The following is an 18,442-nucleotide window of genomic DNA, read 5'->3' on the forward strand; positions in this document are numbered from 1 at the left end:
AGACACGAATCTGCCCGCCGCAATTCGATCTTGGACTTCCTGGTCCCTAGAACTATGAGAAATAAATGTTATTTAAACGACAACTGCCCAAACTGAATACGACATAACCAATGTTAGGGCCAATTTAATGTTAAAACCTGTTTAACTATTAGGGCCTGCTTAACCAGAGCAACTCCATGTTGCCTAGGTAGCCACATTGTTGTTTACAACCACGGACTTCATTCCGGGAATCAACGCCCCTGTCCTGGTTTGGTTCCGGGCATCGATTCCGGGAGTAACTGCCTTAACAATAGAAGCCACATATCCTGGGTCTGCGGTCATGCCCTATAAAACCAGCCTGCGAGAGGAGGAGAGGGTCGCTCTCTTCGGAGGCAGCCCTAGCCGGTCAGTCTGACTTCTAATGCTTGGCATAGAATAAAGCTTCACATAACTTTCACTTTGTCTCAGTCTCGTTCCCCTGGCGGGTGAGTCTAACTTCTAATGCTTTGCATAGAATAAGGCTTACTGTGTACCAGGCATTTGGAAGGTACTTTACAGATGTTATTTCCTTAAATCTTGACAACGACTCTATGATATAATGCTATTTTCTCTGTTTTACAGAAAGTCGGGGTTTTTTCCTATGCAAATACAAACATAGGGGTTTTATTTTAATTATTTTTTTTGTTATGTTACGTTAGTCACCATACAGTATGTCATTAGTTTTTGATGTAGTGTTCCAAAATTCATTGTTTACATATAACACTCAGTGCTCCATGCAATATGTGCCTTCCTTAATATCCATCACCCGGCTAACCCTCTCCTCACCCCCGTCCCCTCTAAAAACCTCTGTTTCTTGGAGTCCACAGTCCCTCACAGTTTGTCGCCCCCTCCTATACTTTCAACACCATCCTGACCAAAATACCATCAGCATTTTTCAAAGTGCTGGAACAAATCCCAAAACACGTATGGAACCAGAAAGGCAGGTTTCAAGAGGAGAAGTGACCACAGGCCTCCCCTCCCAGAAATGCCCAGGTCCGGGCTTCTGTTTGGCTGTGAGCCCTGAGTCCTCAGACCCCCCGTCCCTGACCGTTTTCCATCCCCCACCCCCACCCCCCGCTTCAACCTCCCTCCCATGGATTCCTCTGCCCCCTGACAGCTGATCATTAGAATCGGCCTCCCTGCTAACCCAGGGCCATTTCAGGCATGCCCCTTCTTGCTTTAAGCAGCAAAGGCCTCAGAGGCAGCTAACACCTGTCCTTAAAAAGATTTCTCTCTACATTACCTTGCTTTTGAACCCAAGAAATGCAAAAGGCCTTCGATCCTGCTTCAGCTGAATGTGGGCCTTAAACATTCAGGTTCCTCCAGGACACTGGAGAAGGCAATTTGCTGACTTGGTCTCCCGCTGGGAACTTTGGCCCCAGATGCAGCAAAGAGAGAGCAGAGCCCAAAGCCAACAGAGGACACGGCGGCTTCAACTGGCCAGCACGCTAGAAGCCAATGAGAGTGGCCCTGCTAAGCTATGCTCACAGCTTCCAGTGGCTCTGGTGGATATCTTCTCTGAAAATTCAGGTCACCACCACCTCACTGGAAAAGAGAACAGGAACTTCCTTACGTTTTACCAGAAAGGATATAATAGTAGCAATAATATAAGCTAACTGCGTTCCTTTTCTCCTCCAAACCCTCCAATGCATGGAGACAGAAAGTAGATTAGTAGTTGCCTGAAGCTGGGTATGTGAACAGGGAATGACTGCAAATAGACACAAGGGGTCTCTTTGAGGTGACAGAACTGTTTTAAATGCGGACAGTGATCATCAAGGCTGCATAAATCTGTAAGTGTATTATTACTACCTACTACTACTGATAACTGTAGTAATAATGGCATACTTGAATGAGTTATGGTATGTAAAATTAAACCTAAAGCTTTTTGTTTTGTTTGTAAGCCTCCTAAGGCTCCCCTACCTGGTTCATAGTCCAAGCCAGTGCTCCAAGAGCAGTCTGCAAGGCCCTACGTGATTTCCTGGCTCTCCATTCCTACCCACTTGCTAAGCTCTGCTCCCCCCACATTGCACTGGTCTGCCCGACTTTTGCTCTCCCTGCTGCTGGTAACCTGAATCTCTGGGAACAACAGCAAAAAAGATCCTATTTGCAGTGTTTGCCAATATCTGTGGCTAAATATTGCCATGGTGGCACAGCCAATTTCAAGCAACCAAAGATTTAACAAGAATTATTAATGGTCACTGGTACGCCCCGGTGAGCTGGCTCCAGCCAGTGCTGCTTCGAGCCTTTGCTGCCAGGACATTCCTTCCACACGGTTCACGGCCTCACCATTCACACACAGGCCCTGCTCTGTGTGCCTTGAGCCACCGCCCAACCCCCAACTAGAACCTTCTCCTATCTGACACTTCCCACTCTTCCTTCTCTCCTTGATTTTCCTCCTTGGCATTTATGACTTTCTAACATTCAATGTATTTTATAAATTTTTTTTATTTTTTTCCAGTTTTATTATGGCATGACTGACAGATAAAATTCCACATGTTTAAGGTATACAACATGTACATTACACAGTTAAGCTTAATTAATACAATCATCACCTCTCATACTTGTTCAATATTTTCTATTTACTCACTGTGTCATCTGTCCCCTGTCACACACATACACTAGAATATAAACTCCACAACGACAGAGATTTTAGATTTTCAGTATAGCTGTATCCTCACGACAGTGCCCTGCCACGTTGTCAGAATTCAGAAAATATTTATTGAGCCAGTGAAGAGTAAAGGAGAACTAATAGTGAACATTTTTTATCTGCCAGACATTGCTATGTGTAGCAGATAAAAATTGACCTTCAGCATTCTAGACACAAAATTTATTTTTTTGCTTTTTCCCAGAATCACATCCAAGGCAGTGTAAGCTCTCAGTCTCCAGGATCTGTGGGAGCTTCAGGCTCACTTACTGTTCAAAGCACCTTCCTTAGCTATCCCTGGAAGTGGCTCAAAGTCCCTCCAATGGAAGAGAGGATGCTTATGTATCAGCTGCCTCTAGTTAGCACCACACTGGGTGTTGGTCCTGCACTGTGTTTTGTTCCCCTTGTAGCTCTGGCTCATTTCCTGGCCAGGTCAGGGTGGCTCATTTCTAGGAGGCAGCTCCTCTCTCTCCCCACCAAGTGTGGCCACAGAAAATCACCTCTTTGGCCTTCAAATTCCATTTCCCCTCAATGCCCAGGCTTCTGCTGGGTCCCAGGCAAACGTTCTCATCTGCAAATCTGCAGTCAGAACTAAAGATACAATCTCTACTCTCAGGAAGGTGGATGGACAGATGACCTGCTCTTCAGGCAGCCTGATTTCAATATCATTGTTGTCCATTAGTGTTTGGTAAGAATCAGGCAGCACAGAACTTGGGGCTACAAACTGACAAAAATGATGATGCTAATAATAACAATAACTGCCTTTTATTTTGTCATTCAACAAACATTTTGGAGCACCTGTTGCCTGCTAGGCCAAGTAAATTATATGGAACTTAGAAGGTGATTAGTCCTGTGAAGAAAAATAAAGCATAGAAAGAGACAGAAAGTACCCAAGAGTGAGCTGGACAAGTTAATGGTTTTAACAAAGGAATAAGAAAGACCTAGGCTGAGAAAGTGGTATTTGAGCAAAATGATATTTGCAGGACATTAAGAGAGTGAACCTGAATACATCTGGGTTTAGAGCTGGCAGCAGAAGAAACCACAATTATCCCTAAGATGAAAATGTGACAGTCATACTGGAGAAATGACAAGAAGGCCAGTGTGGCTGCAACAGGGAGTGGGACAGAGACCAGGAGGTGGGACAAGGGCCAGCTTTCTGCCCTCCGGGTACCCTGTGGCTCACTTGGCTCATGTTAGCTGGGCTAATCCTTTCAACAGCCCTGTGAGCTGTACCATTTTACATGTGAAAATGTGACTCCGAAAGGGTGAGTGACATGGCCAAGGGCACACAGCTAAGAGGAACAGAGCTGGGACTCAGATTCTAATGTTTAGGCCCCGAGTTCAGAGCCCACCCTACCATGCCCCTCTCGGCATCCCAGGCTGTGATTTGTTTCTGGCCCTCCTGTGACCTCCAGCCCCACTACTGTCCTTTGACACAGGCAGGTCAGGGCCTTCTTACCCAACAATGGCCATTCTTCTCCAGGGCCACCCTGGAGAATCCCAGAACTTGGAACACTGTGGTTCAATCTGCTGTAGTCCCTGCGTGCCCAGTAAGGACGGACTTCATTTCTGCCTCTGGATTTCTTCAGAACACTCAGCTGCCTGCGGGTCCTTTTGTGTTGCAAAGGGAAGCTAGGAGCCTGCTCTTCAGGCCACGACCTGACTTCCCTCCTCAAGTCCCTAGCAGGCCCGAGTGTAACCAGGCTTCCTACAGGTATGGCCTTGAGTGAATATGGCAATTCTGACCACAGGGCCTTGCTGGGCTGCCTTGCTTCTGCCAAGGTGGTTACAAATACAGTGTGGTTTACTGCGTAGATGGCTACATGTTAGTATTACCTAAGAGGCTTTAAAAAAAAAAAAAAGATGCCCAGACTCAAACCATAGATATCAATGAAATTAGAACCTAGTATGTTTGGGTTTGAGCATCAGTATTTTTTTGAGTTTCCCCAAGAGATCCTAATGTGCAGTCATGGTTGAGAATCACTGAAATTGACCCTAGGGTTTGTGTGAGAATTAAATTAGATCATTTGTTCATTCATTAATTCAAACACATTCACTGAGCTCCAGATCTGGACAGGCACTGTTCTAGGAGGTGGGGAAACAGCTGTGAACAAAGGCACTTACATCAAGAAGTTTAGAAACACAAACGATAACTACTCAGAAAGAATAAAACCAGATTTGGCGCAAACAGGGGTAATGTGGCCAAGCGCGGTAGAGGCAGAGGTGGCAGTAGGAAGACAGAGCCACATAGGAGGACCCTTTCTCGGAGGGACTGGTATTTATGCTGGGACCTGAATGACCAAAAAGGGCTGCAGATCAGGGGAAGGGTGTTCCAGGCAGAAGCAAAGGTCCCAGGCAGAGTGTGCCTGAGAAAGGGAAGGAACCAGTGTGGCTGACACGCTGTGAGTGCAGGGATGTCAGCGGACCGCATGTGAGGGCAGGACCCTGGGTGCTTCCATCAGAGAGCGGTGTGATCTCAGCAATGTTTTAGAAGGAAATCTCTAAATTCTGTGTGAGGAATGGATTGGGGGAAGGCAAAAAGACTAAGCAGAGAAGAGGCCACTACTCTGACCAGACCAGAGACAATGGTGGCCGGGACAGGGGATTGTTGGTGGTGGAGACATTCAGTGCTCAGAGCACTGGCAGCTGGTAGCAAAGCCTCTCCGTATTAGCTGTTATTACTTATTCTTAATCATAAACGTTTCCTATCATGGCACTCCTCTGCATGTGGGGGGTTGGTTAGAGATGCCAGAACTAGGTTTGGAATGTGTGTGGCTGGGGCTGAGAGCTTCCCAGAGGGACACAGAGGAGCCACCAGTGTTGTCAGGCCAGAGGGGTGGGTGCAGGGAGAGGCTGGGTTCCTGGGCAGGGACAGGGGTCCAGGTGGGGAACCAGAATGGGGTCCAGAGTTTGAGGGGGATCCATGTGATGAGCTGATCTGTGGCCAGAGATGGTCTCGGAAGAGAGAGCAAGGGGCCGTGTTTGGAAAGGGGGTGGAGGAAGCCGGGAGAAAGAGAAAGCACCTGCCCCCTCTCACCCTTTTCCCGGCAATACATACAGTTCATTTCTTTGCTCCCTTCAGTGTGTTGAACAAAATAAATTTTAAAGACCTTATTGGCTTTGTTCAATGACTTATGAATCAGGCAGCATCCCATCTAGCAGACAGAAAGGAGCTCCGAGGAGCTGTACAAAACTAAAGACTTCTATAGGCTGAAGGGAGCAGGAACAAGGAAGTTACACCAGACAAAAAGTCTCCTTGGTAATTACAAGGTCGCTTTTCTTTAGCGGGTGGCAGATGATCTAGCTAGTACCGATCAGGTGACTCCTGACTGAGTGGTTTAATATTCCATTTCTGGAGAGCCAAAGACTGTAATTAAGTTAAGTCTCAGTTAGGTGACATGGTACTCACCACAAGTAACTCCATTTGGGGCCTGTCGTCTTGTTTTTAACAAGTCAAACAGCAAATTCTGAGTGATGCTGCTTATGGTCGCCGTATTTAAAATGTCAAAGTGCCCCCTTTCACCTTCTCACTTTCAAATCTTCCCTGATGGACTTTTTCTCCTTAGCACTCATCAGCATCTGACATATCTAATATATCAGAATATCTAATATATTCTATTTCTTTATCTCACTCGCTATGTTCCCCTCTTGCAGAGTGTAAGCTCCATGAACACAAGGGGTACTGTCTATTTTGCTTACTTTTCTATCTCCAGTACCTGGAATGGTACTTAGCATGTATTTATTAAGACCTCAAGATATATTTGACCTTGTTATATATATCTGAATGAATGAGGGAATGAATGAATGAACGAATGAGTGAATGAATAGGAGTTGTCAACCAGGGTCCACAGGAGTCTGACCATGGAGGGATTTCCCCACCAGTTGGGGGGCTTGGTCTCCTTGTGAGGCTCAATCACTGGAGGCCTTCTAGGCTTGTACTCATATCTGCCCAGGTTAGCAGGAAACCTGCTCGGGGCCTCCCACTGCCCCATCTCCATCAGGAACCACTGAGAATACTCTTTTTGTTTGGTTCTTTGTTTAAAGATTTTTATTTATTTGTTTGTCAGAGAGATTGAGAGAGAGAGCGAGCACAGGCGCGGGTAGCAGCAGGCAGAGGGAGAAGCAGGCTTCCTGTTGAGCAGGGAGCCCCCTATGGGACTCGATCCCAGGACCCTGGGATCATGACCTGAGCCAAAGGCAGATGCTTAACCAACTGAGCCACCCAGGCATCCCTGTTTGTTTTTTTATAAGTATTCTTCAGTTTTTTATTTATATATTATTTTTATTTAAGTATAATTAACATACAGTATTATATTGGTTTCTGGTGTACAATATGATTTAACATTTCTACACATTACTCAGTGCTCATGATGATAAGGGTACTCTTAAATCTCCATCACCTGTTTCACTCATCCCCCCTCCCCCCACCAACCTCCCTTCTGGGAACCATCTGTTTATTCTCTGTATTTAAGAGTCTGTTTTTGTTTTCTTTTCTTTGTTTATTCATTTGTTTTGGCTCTTAAATTGCACGTATGAGTTAAATTCTATGGTATTTGTCTTTGTCTTTGACTTATTTCACTTAGCATGTTACCCTCCAGCTCCATCCATTTTGTCGCAAATGGCAAGATTTCATTCTTTTTCGTGGCTAATATTCCATTTTTTGTGTGTGTGAGAGAGAGAGAGAGAGAGAGAGAGTGTGTGTGTGTGTGTGTGTGTGTGTGTGTGTGTGTATACCACATCATCGTTATCCATCTATGGATGGACACTTGTGTGGATTTCAGATCTTGGATTGTAAATAATGCTGCAGTAAACATAGGGGTACATTATCTTTTCAAATTACAGTCTTTCTTTTCTTTGGGTAAACACCCAGTAGTGGAATTACTGGATCATACAGTGATTCCAGTTTTAACTCCTTGAGAAAACTCCGTATTGTTTTCCACAGTGGCTGCACCAGTGCACATTCCCACCAACAGTGTACAAGGGTTCTTTTTGCTCCACATCCTCACCAACATCTGTTGTTTCTCGTCTTTTTGATTCTAGCCATTCTGACAGGAAAGAGGTGATACCTCATTGTGGTTCTGATTTGTATTTCCCTGATGATGAGCAGTTTTGAACACCTTTTCATATGTCTACTGGCCATCTGTATGCGGGAATATTCCTGTCAAAAGCCTGAGAGGAGAATGCGATGGGGAGCCAACAGTAGCTGTGACTGGCCTGGCTGACCTTTAGATGACTTACTGTTCACTCTAGCTGGATGACTCCCCTGGGTTGATTTATTTGACTGTGTGGTTCTCAACCTACAGACTGTAAGACAGAACTACCTGGGGCTGTCAACAACAACACATGGATCTCATATGGATCCCAATTCAAATAAACTTTAAATTATGAGATAACTAGGGTATTTCTCACATTATCTGGATATTTGATAAGAAACTATCATTCAGGGTGCCTGGGTGGCTCAGTGGGTTAAAGCCTCTGCTTTCGGCTCAGGTCATGATCCCAGGGTCCTGGGATCGAGCCCCACATCGGGCTCTCTGCTCAGCGGGGAGCCGCTTCCCCTTCCCCTTGTCTCTCGCTGCCTGCCCCTCTGCCTACTTGTGATCTCGAAAAAAAAAAAAAAAAAAAAAGAAGCTATCATTCATCCTGTTAACTAAGACAATGGTATGGCGGTTATCTTTTAAAAAAACAAACTCTATCGGGGCGCCTGGGTGGCTCAGTGGGTTGAGCCGCTGCCTTCAGCTCAGGTCATGATCTCAGGGTCCTGGGATGGAGTCCCGCATCGGGCTCTCTGCTCAGCAGGGAGCCTGCTTCCCTCTCTCTCTCTCTGCCTGCCTCTCCATCTACTTGTGATTTCTCTCTGTCAAAAAAATAAATAAAATCTTTAAAAAAACAAAACAAAACAAACAAACAAAAAAAAACCAAACTCTATCTTTTAGAGATTCATAGTGAATTATTTATGGATGAACTAATGTAACACATGGACTGGCTTTCAAATAGTCCTGGACAGGGAGTGATGCAACTAAGACAGACTGGCAGTGATAGTAACCCAAGTTGAGTGACAGGTATGTTGGGGCACATTAACTGTTTTCTCTATTTTTGCATACAATATTTTTTCCAAAAGAAAGTTTAAAAAAAACCATTTGGGGAGCTTTTAAAATACATTGAGAGGCAGGCATTATTCACGCAGTCTACAGATGGAGACGCTAAGCTCTGATAGTAAACTCACAAATTTGAAGGAGTCCAAGATCTGAGGGGGGAGTGCAAGGTGAGGGCATGTGGGCAGTGTGGTATGGTGACTTAGACCCGAGGTTTGCAAACTTTTTCAGGAAAGTGCCAGATAATAAATATTTTTGGCATTGCAGGCCTACATATCATCTCTGTTGCAACTATTTAACTTGGCCGTTGTAATAAAAAGCAGCCAAACAATACCAAAAGAATGGGTATGGTTGTGATCCAATAATACCGTATTTACAAGACCAGGCCATAGGCCAGTTTGCTGAACTCTGGTTTAGACCACAGACTTTGGGCTTAGATGTACCTGAGCCCATGTGTTCCTTCCATCTGCCTGCTGGGTGGTCTTGTAAAAATCTCCACCTTCATGAAGGGGGCATCATAATTTTACCTACTGATACAAGAAATGGGGTTTGGAGCCAAGAGCCAAGAAGGAATTCTTGAGACGTCTTTGGTGCAAAAAGGTGGTTTTATTATAGCATGGGGACAGAACCCATCAGCAGAAACGAGCTGCCCTGGGGTCATGAGGAATGATCAATTATATATTTTCAAGCTGGGAGAAGGTTAGGGATAGCTTAAGTGTCAAACGAATTTTGGAAGCAAGGTTTCCAGGACCTTGAGGAGGCTAGCTACTGTTAGGAAAAGATCACTTATTACTATCTAGTAAAACCTCAGTCATGAGACCCTTCAGATGTTCACCGGTGAGTCATATGCTTGGAGGAGGATTTTCAACACGTATCTTGGGGGGCAGAGATAAAGGACATTTCCAAAGGAATTTCTGTATATTAAATTAGGCTCGACAGGACCCTGGGATTGGGTTAAGATTGCCTTTGTCCTTCGTAAAATATTAACACCAAGGCAGCTGAGTTCCTAGAGGAATGTCACTGTTTCAAGACCTTGTTAATGAATGGACTATAAGTAGTAAAGAAATTTAATTTTTCTTTTGCCTTTGCTTCCCACATCACCTACTTCATAGACATGCTGTGATGATTAACAAGATGGTATGTGTAAAGCTCAAATACTAGCTTCATACATGGTGATATGTACTTAGCATTATGGGCTGGCATGTTACTAGGTCTGCAATGGTCAGCAGAGAGTTGAAGCTGGGGTTTCAGTGCAGAGGAGAAACAGGGTAGGGCCCCTGTGATACTTCGATTTTTAAGTGTTAGAAAACAAAATTCAACCCAGTAAATTTAAAAATCTAATTGGCTTTATTAACCAATTCACGAATTGGGTAGCATCCTATCCAGCCAGTAGAGAGATGCCCCTAGGGGTTGTACAAAATGGAAGATGGTTATAGACAGGAGGGTGGGGGAAGATATTAGCAAAAGAAAGGACTTTTTCAGGCAAGAACATCTTGTTTTGTGGGAGAAGGGAAAGGCAGAGATTTTGCCTTTTGGGTTTTTTTCATCATGCAGATTATCTTACTAAACAAGAAATTTGTTACTTGCTTACTAAGCAAGAAATTTGTTACTTGCTTACTAAGCTACAAATTTCTTGTTTATCTTGCTAAACAAGAAATTTCAGGTTGACTTTTGTAAGGTTATATTCCTGGGATAAGCTGAAACTATAACTGAGTCTTGTTTGCCACTGGCAAGGGGAGGGGCTCAAATTATTCAATTTGGGACTTTTTTTCTTTTTCTGTTTTAACGTAAGGAATATATATTTGGACATTCAGATGACCAAATACATTTCTCATCTAGATTTGGTCTTCATCCATAATTCCTGGCTCACAGCTCTCAAAACAATTGTAATTTCCTGAGCAATAAAATAAGAGCAATGGAGCATCTTTTGTTACAGCATTTGATCTCTTGTCCTCAGTTCCTGAAAAAAACACTTCATTCAGAGCATAAACCATGGGGGACTCAAAACCTCTCTCTTTCAAAACAAAAACAAAAAACCCACAATCCATTTCTGTAACTCGAGCCCTGGCTTTCAAGTAAGTGCCTGATTCCTGCTATGAGTTTCAAAAGCCGGTTTTACAACCCCAAATCAAAAATCTGATTCTGTTCTCTGTTGCAGGCTCAGCCCTGCAATGATGGAAGGTAAAGGGTATGAGGGTGGGGAGCCTCTGTTAACGTCTCAAAATACTGTTCACGGCATCCATTTTTTTAAAAAAGATTTTATTTATTTTATTTATTTATTTTAGAGGGCATGCACATGTGGGAGGGGAGATGGAGAGGGAAAAAGAGAGGGACAAGCAGACTCTGTGCTGAGCTTAGAGCCCCATGCGAGAATTAGTCTCATGACCCATGAGATCATGACCTGAGTTAAAACCAAGAGTCAGATACTTAACCTACTGTGCCACCAAGGGGCCACAGAGAGGCACGATATCACTGTGGTTAGGGCATGGATCTGTAGCTAAACCGCCTGCCCCCAAATGTGGGGTGACGAGGGGGTGGAAGCTGGCGGCACAGGGGTTGAAAGGACTCAGCTAAGGCAGAACAAAGTAGACAAATTTACTGAATACACCACCGCAAAGGAGCAGTGGGCAGGACAGCAGAGAAGAGGCTGTCTGCAAGGAAGCAGTGGGTGGGAGCTGTTTTTAAAAAGTAAATATGAGAGGCACCTGGGTGGCTCAGTGGGTTAAAGCCTCTGCCTTCAGCTCAGGTCATGATCTCAGGGTCCTGGGATCGAGCCCTATATCTGGGCTCTCTGCTCAGCAGGGAGCCTGCTTCACCTCCTCTCTCTCTGCCTACTTCTAATCTCTGTCTGTCAAATAAATAAATAAAATCTTTAAAAATAAACAAATAAAAAACAAAGAGGAAATATGAGGCATTAGGGCGACGTGGAATTCCCTCTTGTTTGGCAACTGTGTCTGGTTGTAAGGAGCCCACTGATTAGTTAGGGCCTATGGATATTCTGAGGTGGGTCATTTAATGGGCCTGTCTGTATTCAGCCAGGGGGTCGCTATGGGCTCTGTGTATATTCCATTGCTCAAGGCTGTCTGCCTAAAAGTGGCCTCAAGTGGCACCTGCACCCCAATGTTTATAGCAGCAATGTCCACAATAGCCAAGATATGGAAAGAGCTCATATGTCCATCAACAGATGAATGGATAAAGAAGATGTGGGGTGTGTGTGTATGTATAATGGAATACTGTATGTGTGTATGTGTGTGTGTGTATACCTCTATCTATATATCTATATATATAAACTGGAAAACTACTCAGCCATTAAAAAGAATGAAATTTTGCCATTTGCAACAATGCGGATAGAAATGGAGGGCATTATGCTGCGCAAAATAAGTCAGAGAAAGATATGATTTCACTCATATGTGGAACTTAAGAAAAAACATATGAACATAGAGGAAGGGAAGAGGGAAAAAAAATGGGAGAGGGAGGTAAACCATAGGAGACACTGAGCTCGAGAAAATAAACGGAGGGTTGCTGGAGAGGAGGTGGGTGGGGAGGATGGGGTTACTGGGTGATGGGCATTATGGAGGGCACTTGATGCAATGAGCACTAGGTGTTATATGCAGATGATGAATCACTAAATTCTACCCCTGAAATTAACATTACAGTATATGTTAACTAAACTGAATTTAAATAAAGAATTTCTTTTTTTTTTTTAGTTTTTTATTAACATATATTATTAGCCCCAGGGGTACAGGTCTGTGAATTGTCAGGCTTACACACTTCACAGCACTAACCCTTCCCTTTTTAAACAACAGCACATACCCTCCCCATTTTAAACAATAGTAAATAAATGAACAGATATGGCCTCTACACCTACTAACTGTGTGATCTTGGGCAAATTATTTAACCTTTCTGTACCTTATTTTATACTCATTAAAAGAGGATTACAATAGTACTATCCTTACCTCCTAGGGTTGTCATAAGAGATACGACAGTGTGGAAAGCACTAGAACAGTGTCTGGCACATTACAAGAATGTTAAGCTATAGGTACTCACAAAATTTAGCTTTAGAGCTGGCCACAATTCTCTATATTTTAGGCCAAAAAATTACACTAGATCTATTTTTTAAAAACCTTCAAATAGTTTGACAAACAATTTCCCAGGCAATTATAAAGTGTTTATTCATTCATTCACATATTTATTCACGCCACTTTTTCATTTTCCTACCACAATGCCAGGTGCTAGGCTACAGCAGTCAACAAAGAAATGAAGATCCTCATAAATTTAATATGAAGGTGTGGCCTAGAATACTGCTATAGGTCTTCTTATTTAAGACACTCATACAGTCTATGTTACATGGAGAAATAGCTCTATGATTGAGGAGTATTTATGAAAATCTGAGGAGGTGATTCTAATGCTCTAAATTGTTCGGGAAGACATAATTAAGAAAAGTCAGAAAGGAAGCTTCTGATCCAGACCATTCTAACAGTTAAAAATTGTAAAAAAATAAAATAAAATAAAATAAAATAAAAAGTAAAGAATTAGAACAGAAATCATGTCATAGATCTAAAATGTACTTTTATACTTTTATAAGACATATATATAGGATATATTTCACATATAAGGGTATATTTCGTATTATTAAGAAAAACAGAATGCTGACCAATATGCATTAGCTGACTCCATTTATGTTTAAAATCATACATTCAAATAGTATGCATTTATTTTGGAATTTTCAACATGTGTAGGAATTCATTTCAAACTGTTAATAGGTTTCTCAGAGTTGAGATTATGAGAGAGATTTTATTTTCTACTTAACATATTTTCAATGTATTACTTGGAATTTTTACAAGTGTGATTTATAGTTATGATTTTTAAAATATCAACAGTTGAGAAAAGTTGTTCAAATATCAAATGAGGTGTATGAATAGGAAGTGAAGTAGTGAGCTTCCCACCATAAGGGGGCATTCAAGTAGGGGGCTGGAGGAGCATGAAGCAGAGGCCATGATGGGGAATTGGACCAGTTATCTCTGAGGCTCAGAGGTTTACCCTAGGACTCTGGAGTGGGACTCATCTCTCCGAAAGTCTCACCTGTTGTCTGGAGAGCCAGTGGGCTCAAGTGGCTGGTGTGCAATTTGGATTCTTACTGCTCTGAGTGGAGCCCTGTTGCTCTGAGCTATCCCCATGCAGTTTACACAGGGAGGGAGTTTATGCTGACACTTTGTCTCTCTTCCAGTGCCTTGCCAAGCTGCAGGGACTACTAGGGAGGGAGTGGGCCATGCTCAGGCCATGTTCTCCATGCATAAACTGGGTAGGCAGGGAAGGTCTGGGGGGGAGAAGTAATGACATGGTGCCGTGCCACCTATGCTGATACGGGCTCTTGTTCCTCTCTGTGCTCCTGAAGGATAACCATGAAGCTGCTATGGATGTCCCTGCTGCTCGTGGCCTTTTGCATCTCCACTGTCTGTGGCTTGCCAGAGGAGGACATCAAGGAAGCCAGCATCAACATATCCCAGCCCATGCATATCGTGGAGGAAGGCAACCTGCTAGTGCTAACACCTGCTGGCCTGACCCAGATGCTGAACCAGACCCGCTTCCTCATGGTGCTTTTTCGTGAGTGTCCCCCACTCCTCAGTGGTGGGTGAGGGGTGGGGTGAGATCTGCCTCCTTGCTCCTGGCAGCCAGAAGAGTTTTACATATTGTTAAACACACAAGAACACATATTATTAACATACTTAATAAGTATATACTCCCATTCTCAATTTCCAGATGAGAATACTAAGGTCCAGGGAGGTTAAGCAATTTACAAGACACTACACTGCCACTTTAGTCTTGATTTATATGTTGCTGCTCAGTCTCACTGAAGGTAAAGTGTCAAGCTTTCCTTTTAGATATCTTTATATTCTGAAACTTAACTTTCCCCTCTGTAAAATGGGCATGAGCATCACAGCCATACTGGATTGTTGTAAAGATTAAATGAGATAATACGTCAAGTAGCTGGAATGCAACCAGAGAACAATGAATGGTAGCAGTTAGGGGCAAGCTCTTGAGCAATTATTTGCCAACCATCACCTTCATCTGAACTCTGCCTGTCCACTTTTATCCTTTGGACTGTTGTTGTTTACGTTGGCAGACATCTCTTCTTTTCCTCAGGCACTGAACACAGACCTGTGCCTTGGGGCAGGGTAGAAGGGATTTTCATATCGGCTTTCACATGGTCAACACTTACTGTGAGCTTGGCATTGTCCTGAGTGCCCCACTACATGTTAAGTCAGTTAATCCTCACAACAAGCCAGTGTGGTGGCACCATCTTGTCTCCCTATTTTATAGCTGAGGAGACAGAAGCTCAGAGGCCAAGCAATTTGCCCAAAGTTACAGAGCTCACAAGTGTGGCCTGCGGACCCTGTGCTACACCACTTCCCACCTGCAATGATTGCATGGGTGCAGAAAGTAGATGTAAACACTGGATTCCAGAATCCCTCACAGCCTCTCCTGGGAAGTGTCTGGCTCTGTGTCCATCCCCAAAGCCTGCTTCCAGAATGTACCTGGCTTGACTAGCACACAGGTTCCTGGAGGCCAGGCAGGACCTGAGGTTCCAAACCTGGACAGGGAACTGCAGGGTGGGCGCTGTTCCTTTTTGGTTTCTGCCCTTTTCCGTGCAGCCTTTCTTCCCCTCTTTTTGGCTGCTGCTCTGGTGTAGCCTTTTCTCCCTTCTGTCAATTTGCCCTCTTCAAACCCTGACCCCTCCCAGGCTTCCTTTTCTCTCCAGTCTGACCCATGTATGTCCTGGAATGAAGTTCAGCTTTAAAGGTTCACAGTCCTAGGCTCAGATGCTGGGCTCTGATGCTGGCCACTTATTGGCCAGATGACCTTGAGCAGGTGACCTTGATTACTCCGAGCCTCTCTTTACTTGGCTATGAAATAGGGAATTTAATAATACGATATAATTCCTAGGGTGCTTAGCACAGTACCTGGTGCATAATAAGACCTTTAGAATATATTGGTTGTCATTCTCTTTATCATCATTATTAGATTCCTCCTCTGCACAAAAACATTAATTATTTTTCCCTTGCAAGTGTGGTGATGAGAATGGGCTTAAATATGTCATTAGTGCCGAGTTAGCATTCATTAGGCAGAAACTGTTATTATTGCATTCTGATATACCCCACTTTTACTCAGCTCTGCTCAATGCCAGGCCTTGGGTGGGCCCTTTGGGAGCCCCACAGAAAAGGGGTCTTGGTTTCTGTTCTGAAAGACTTTGTGGTTGAAGTCAGGAGTGTCACAAAGCAGGAGAAACTCTTTATAATAATATTCATGCCATTAGAAGTGTCCAAACGGTATACACTGGGTGACTCGTGGAGAAGTGACAGCTTGGACATGTCCTCCGAAATGATGGTTCTGGTTGCAAACCAGCTGAGCAGCCTCCTTGATCCTGGCTCCCGCATTCTTGCATCCTGGAATGCACATGGGTCTCCCGGTCAATGCAAATGCGTCTTGAACCTTGAAGTTTGGCTTGAAGTGAGAGAAATCTTCGTTATTTGGCCTCCCAGTGATGCCCAGAGATGGGCAGTCTTCGGTCAGAACAGTGGAATGAGCACTCTGGAAGCTATCGTTGCTGACGTCAGTAATTATCAATGACGATATGCCAAGCACTGGAAAATCCTAAAGTGTTTTTTTTGTTTGTTTTGTTCTATTTTAGCTTGAGTCACCCACACACTTTTGTCTGTAAGTGACATCAAGGTTTTGGGTAAAGTACATGGGTTTGGGAGTCAGGCCAACCTGGTCATGAAACCCAATACTGCCATGACCAGACAGGTGGCCTTGGGTACATTTCTTTGTGTCTCACCTTCATCTGTGGAGTGGGAATTAACAAAAATGGTAGAATCATTGTAGGGACTGACTGAGAGTGTCTACATAGGATCTGGCACATGGGAGATGACCAGTAAATGAGTCCTCATCCTGCTGTGGCACTGGGGCACAAGACAGATCATCAACTTTCTGTCAGGCAGGACTGGGTTCAGCTTCAAGGAATAAAGAATTGGCTAATGAGGACTTAAATCCAAGAATTATCTCATATGCTCAAATGCAGACCCGGCATATGCAGCCAATGCCTGCCTTAATCACACTGCACTTTACAGGAGCCTTGAAACAGCCTTTGATTCAAACACAACCTGAAGCCGGGCTGGCTGAGAGGCAGCAGGATGGTATAAATTCTTCCTGACACTAAACCACCAGGAACAGCTTTCTCTTCTGGGCAGCAGAGCCAACAATTTCCTGCCTGGGGCTGATTTATGGACTGTTTGCTCAGGTTAATGTTCCAAGGACACCTGGTTCCCAAAGCCAATAGGAACTTGTCAGTCCTTGCCTTCCTTGTCCCCTTTGGAGCCCTAACCTGACAACCTCTACCCTTTGGTGCCCATGAGCCCACTGTCTTCTGGTTCCCTTTGATCTCTCTGGCTCACTTCTCAGGTCTTTATGGCTCCTCCTCTTTCCCATAACCCTGAAATCAAGGATGTAATAGGCAGCTCATGGACTGAAGATGCCCAGGACGGGGATTACGTTTGGGCCATACAGTGTTTTAAAAATTGAGACATTTCACAATAAAAGTTGAATTTACATCTGCTCTTGAAGAAACAGAAGATCTAGAGGCACAGGCCCACATTCTTGCAAAGTGACAAGTAGCTGGAACTGAGTAATGATTTTTCCTTTTCATCAGAAAACATGCCAGTGAGTTTGCCACATCCCTACCAAGCCAACCCCACACGGTTACAGACACGGCCTCACCCCTGTAGCATTTGAGTGTGTATCCCCCATCTGAAACTCAGGCCTCTAGTCCCTTCTGAATTGGTACAATCTCTCTGAGTGGTGTCATGTCAGTGGGGGAGTTTGGGTATGCGACAATCTCAGAAACTCGGTTGTCCTGGGTCCCTAAGCCGCCTCAGCTGGCTTGTGTAGCCACTTTATAGCAACATGAAACAAAAATACTCTTTTTGTGCCCTTAACCTTGATGGTTCCCAGAAGGGAAAATCTGACTGGGTCATTTTTGTTTCCATCCCACACAGAGTATGCCTGATGCATAAAATTTCACCCCAGCAGTTCCAAGCTTCTGACCTCTATGTAGCCCAGGCTGTTAATGGTCTCTTTCTTTTTTTTTTTTTTTTTTTTTTTTTTTAAGATTTTATTTATTTATTTGACAGAGAGAGATCACAAGCAGGCAGAGAGGCAGGCAGAGAAGCAGGCAGAGAAAGAGGAGGAAGCAGGCTCCCTGCTGAGCAGAGAGTCCGATGCAGGGCTCGATCCCAGGACCCTGAGATCATGACCTGAGCCGAAGGCAGAGGCTTAACCCACTGAGCCACCCAGGCGTCCCATAATGGTCTCTTTCACTGTGCCTGGGTGCACGCTGGATTTTACTTCAAGCCTATGGAACAAGACCTTGTAGAGGTGATCTGGTTTGGGCCATTTTCTTTACACAAGCCTATGAGCGGGGCAGGCCTTTCCGGTTTGCTGACTGCCTCCTAGAGCTGATTCCCCACATCCTTTATCCACCCCAGGGCATGGACCACCACCCACACATCTGTTTCATGGTTCCCTTCCGGGAAGAACTGAGAACCTGCAGGTCTCCTCTGCCTGCTGCAGAATTGTAAGCTAATGGTTAGCACAGATCAGAGATCCAAGAAGAATACATCCATCTTCT

At 44.2% G+C, this 18,442-nt stretch overlaps 2 protein-coding genes across 5 annotated transcripts in view; one reads left to right on the top strand and one right to left on the bottom strand.

Moving 5' to 3' along the window:
- Nucleotides 1-2,028, bottom strand: part of ACSM5 (acyl-CoA synthetase medium chain family member 5) — a 31,834-nt gene extending 29,806 nt beyond the window's left edge. Inside the window, exon 1 of one of the 2 annotated variants that reach the window (XM_032327476.1) lies at nt 1,939-2,028. In XM_032327476.1, coding sequence (XP_032183367.1) covers nt 1,939-1,947 — 9 coding nt within the window. In that variant the 5' untranslated portion in view covers nt 1,948-2,028. Of the gene's footprint in view, nt 1-1,261; nt 1,495-1,938 lie in introns of those variants that run through there. The other variant, XM_032327475.1, reaches the window with a different exon arrangement.
- Nucleotides 2,029-4,104: 2,076 nt separating this feature from the next.
- Nucleotides 4,105-18,442, top strand: part of PDILT (protein disulfide isomerase like, testis expressed) — a 42,935-nt gene continuing 28,597 nt past the window's right edge. Inside the window, exons 1-2 of one of the 3 annotated variants that reach the window (XM_032327480.1) lie at nt 4,105-4,376; nt 14,153-14,361. In XM_032327480.1, the coding sequence (XP_032183371.1) occupies nt 14,160-14,361 (202 nt within the window). In that variant the 5' untranslated portion in view covers nt 4,105-4,376; nt 14,153-14,159. The remainder of the gene's footprint in view (nt 4,377-14,152; nt 14,362-18,442) is intronic. The other 2 variants (XM_032327478.1, XM_032327479.1) reach the window with 2 other exon arrangements.

This window comes from Mustela erminea, chromosome 20 (genome assembly GCF_009829155.1).
Source record: "Mustela erminea isolate mMusErm1 chromosome 20, mMusErm1.Pri, whole genome shotgun sequence".
NCBI lineage: Eukaryota > Metazoa > Chordata > Mammalia > Carnivora > Mustelidae > Mustela > Mustela erminea.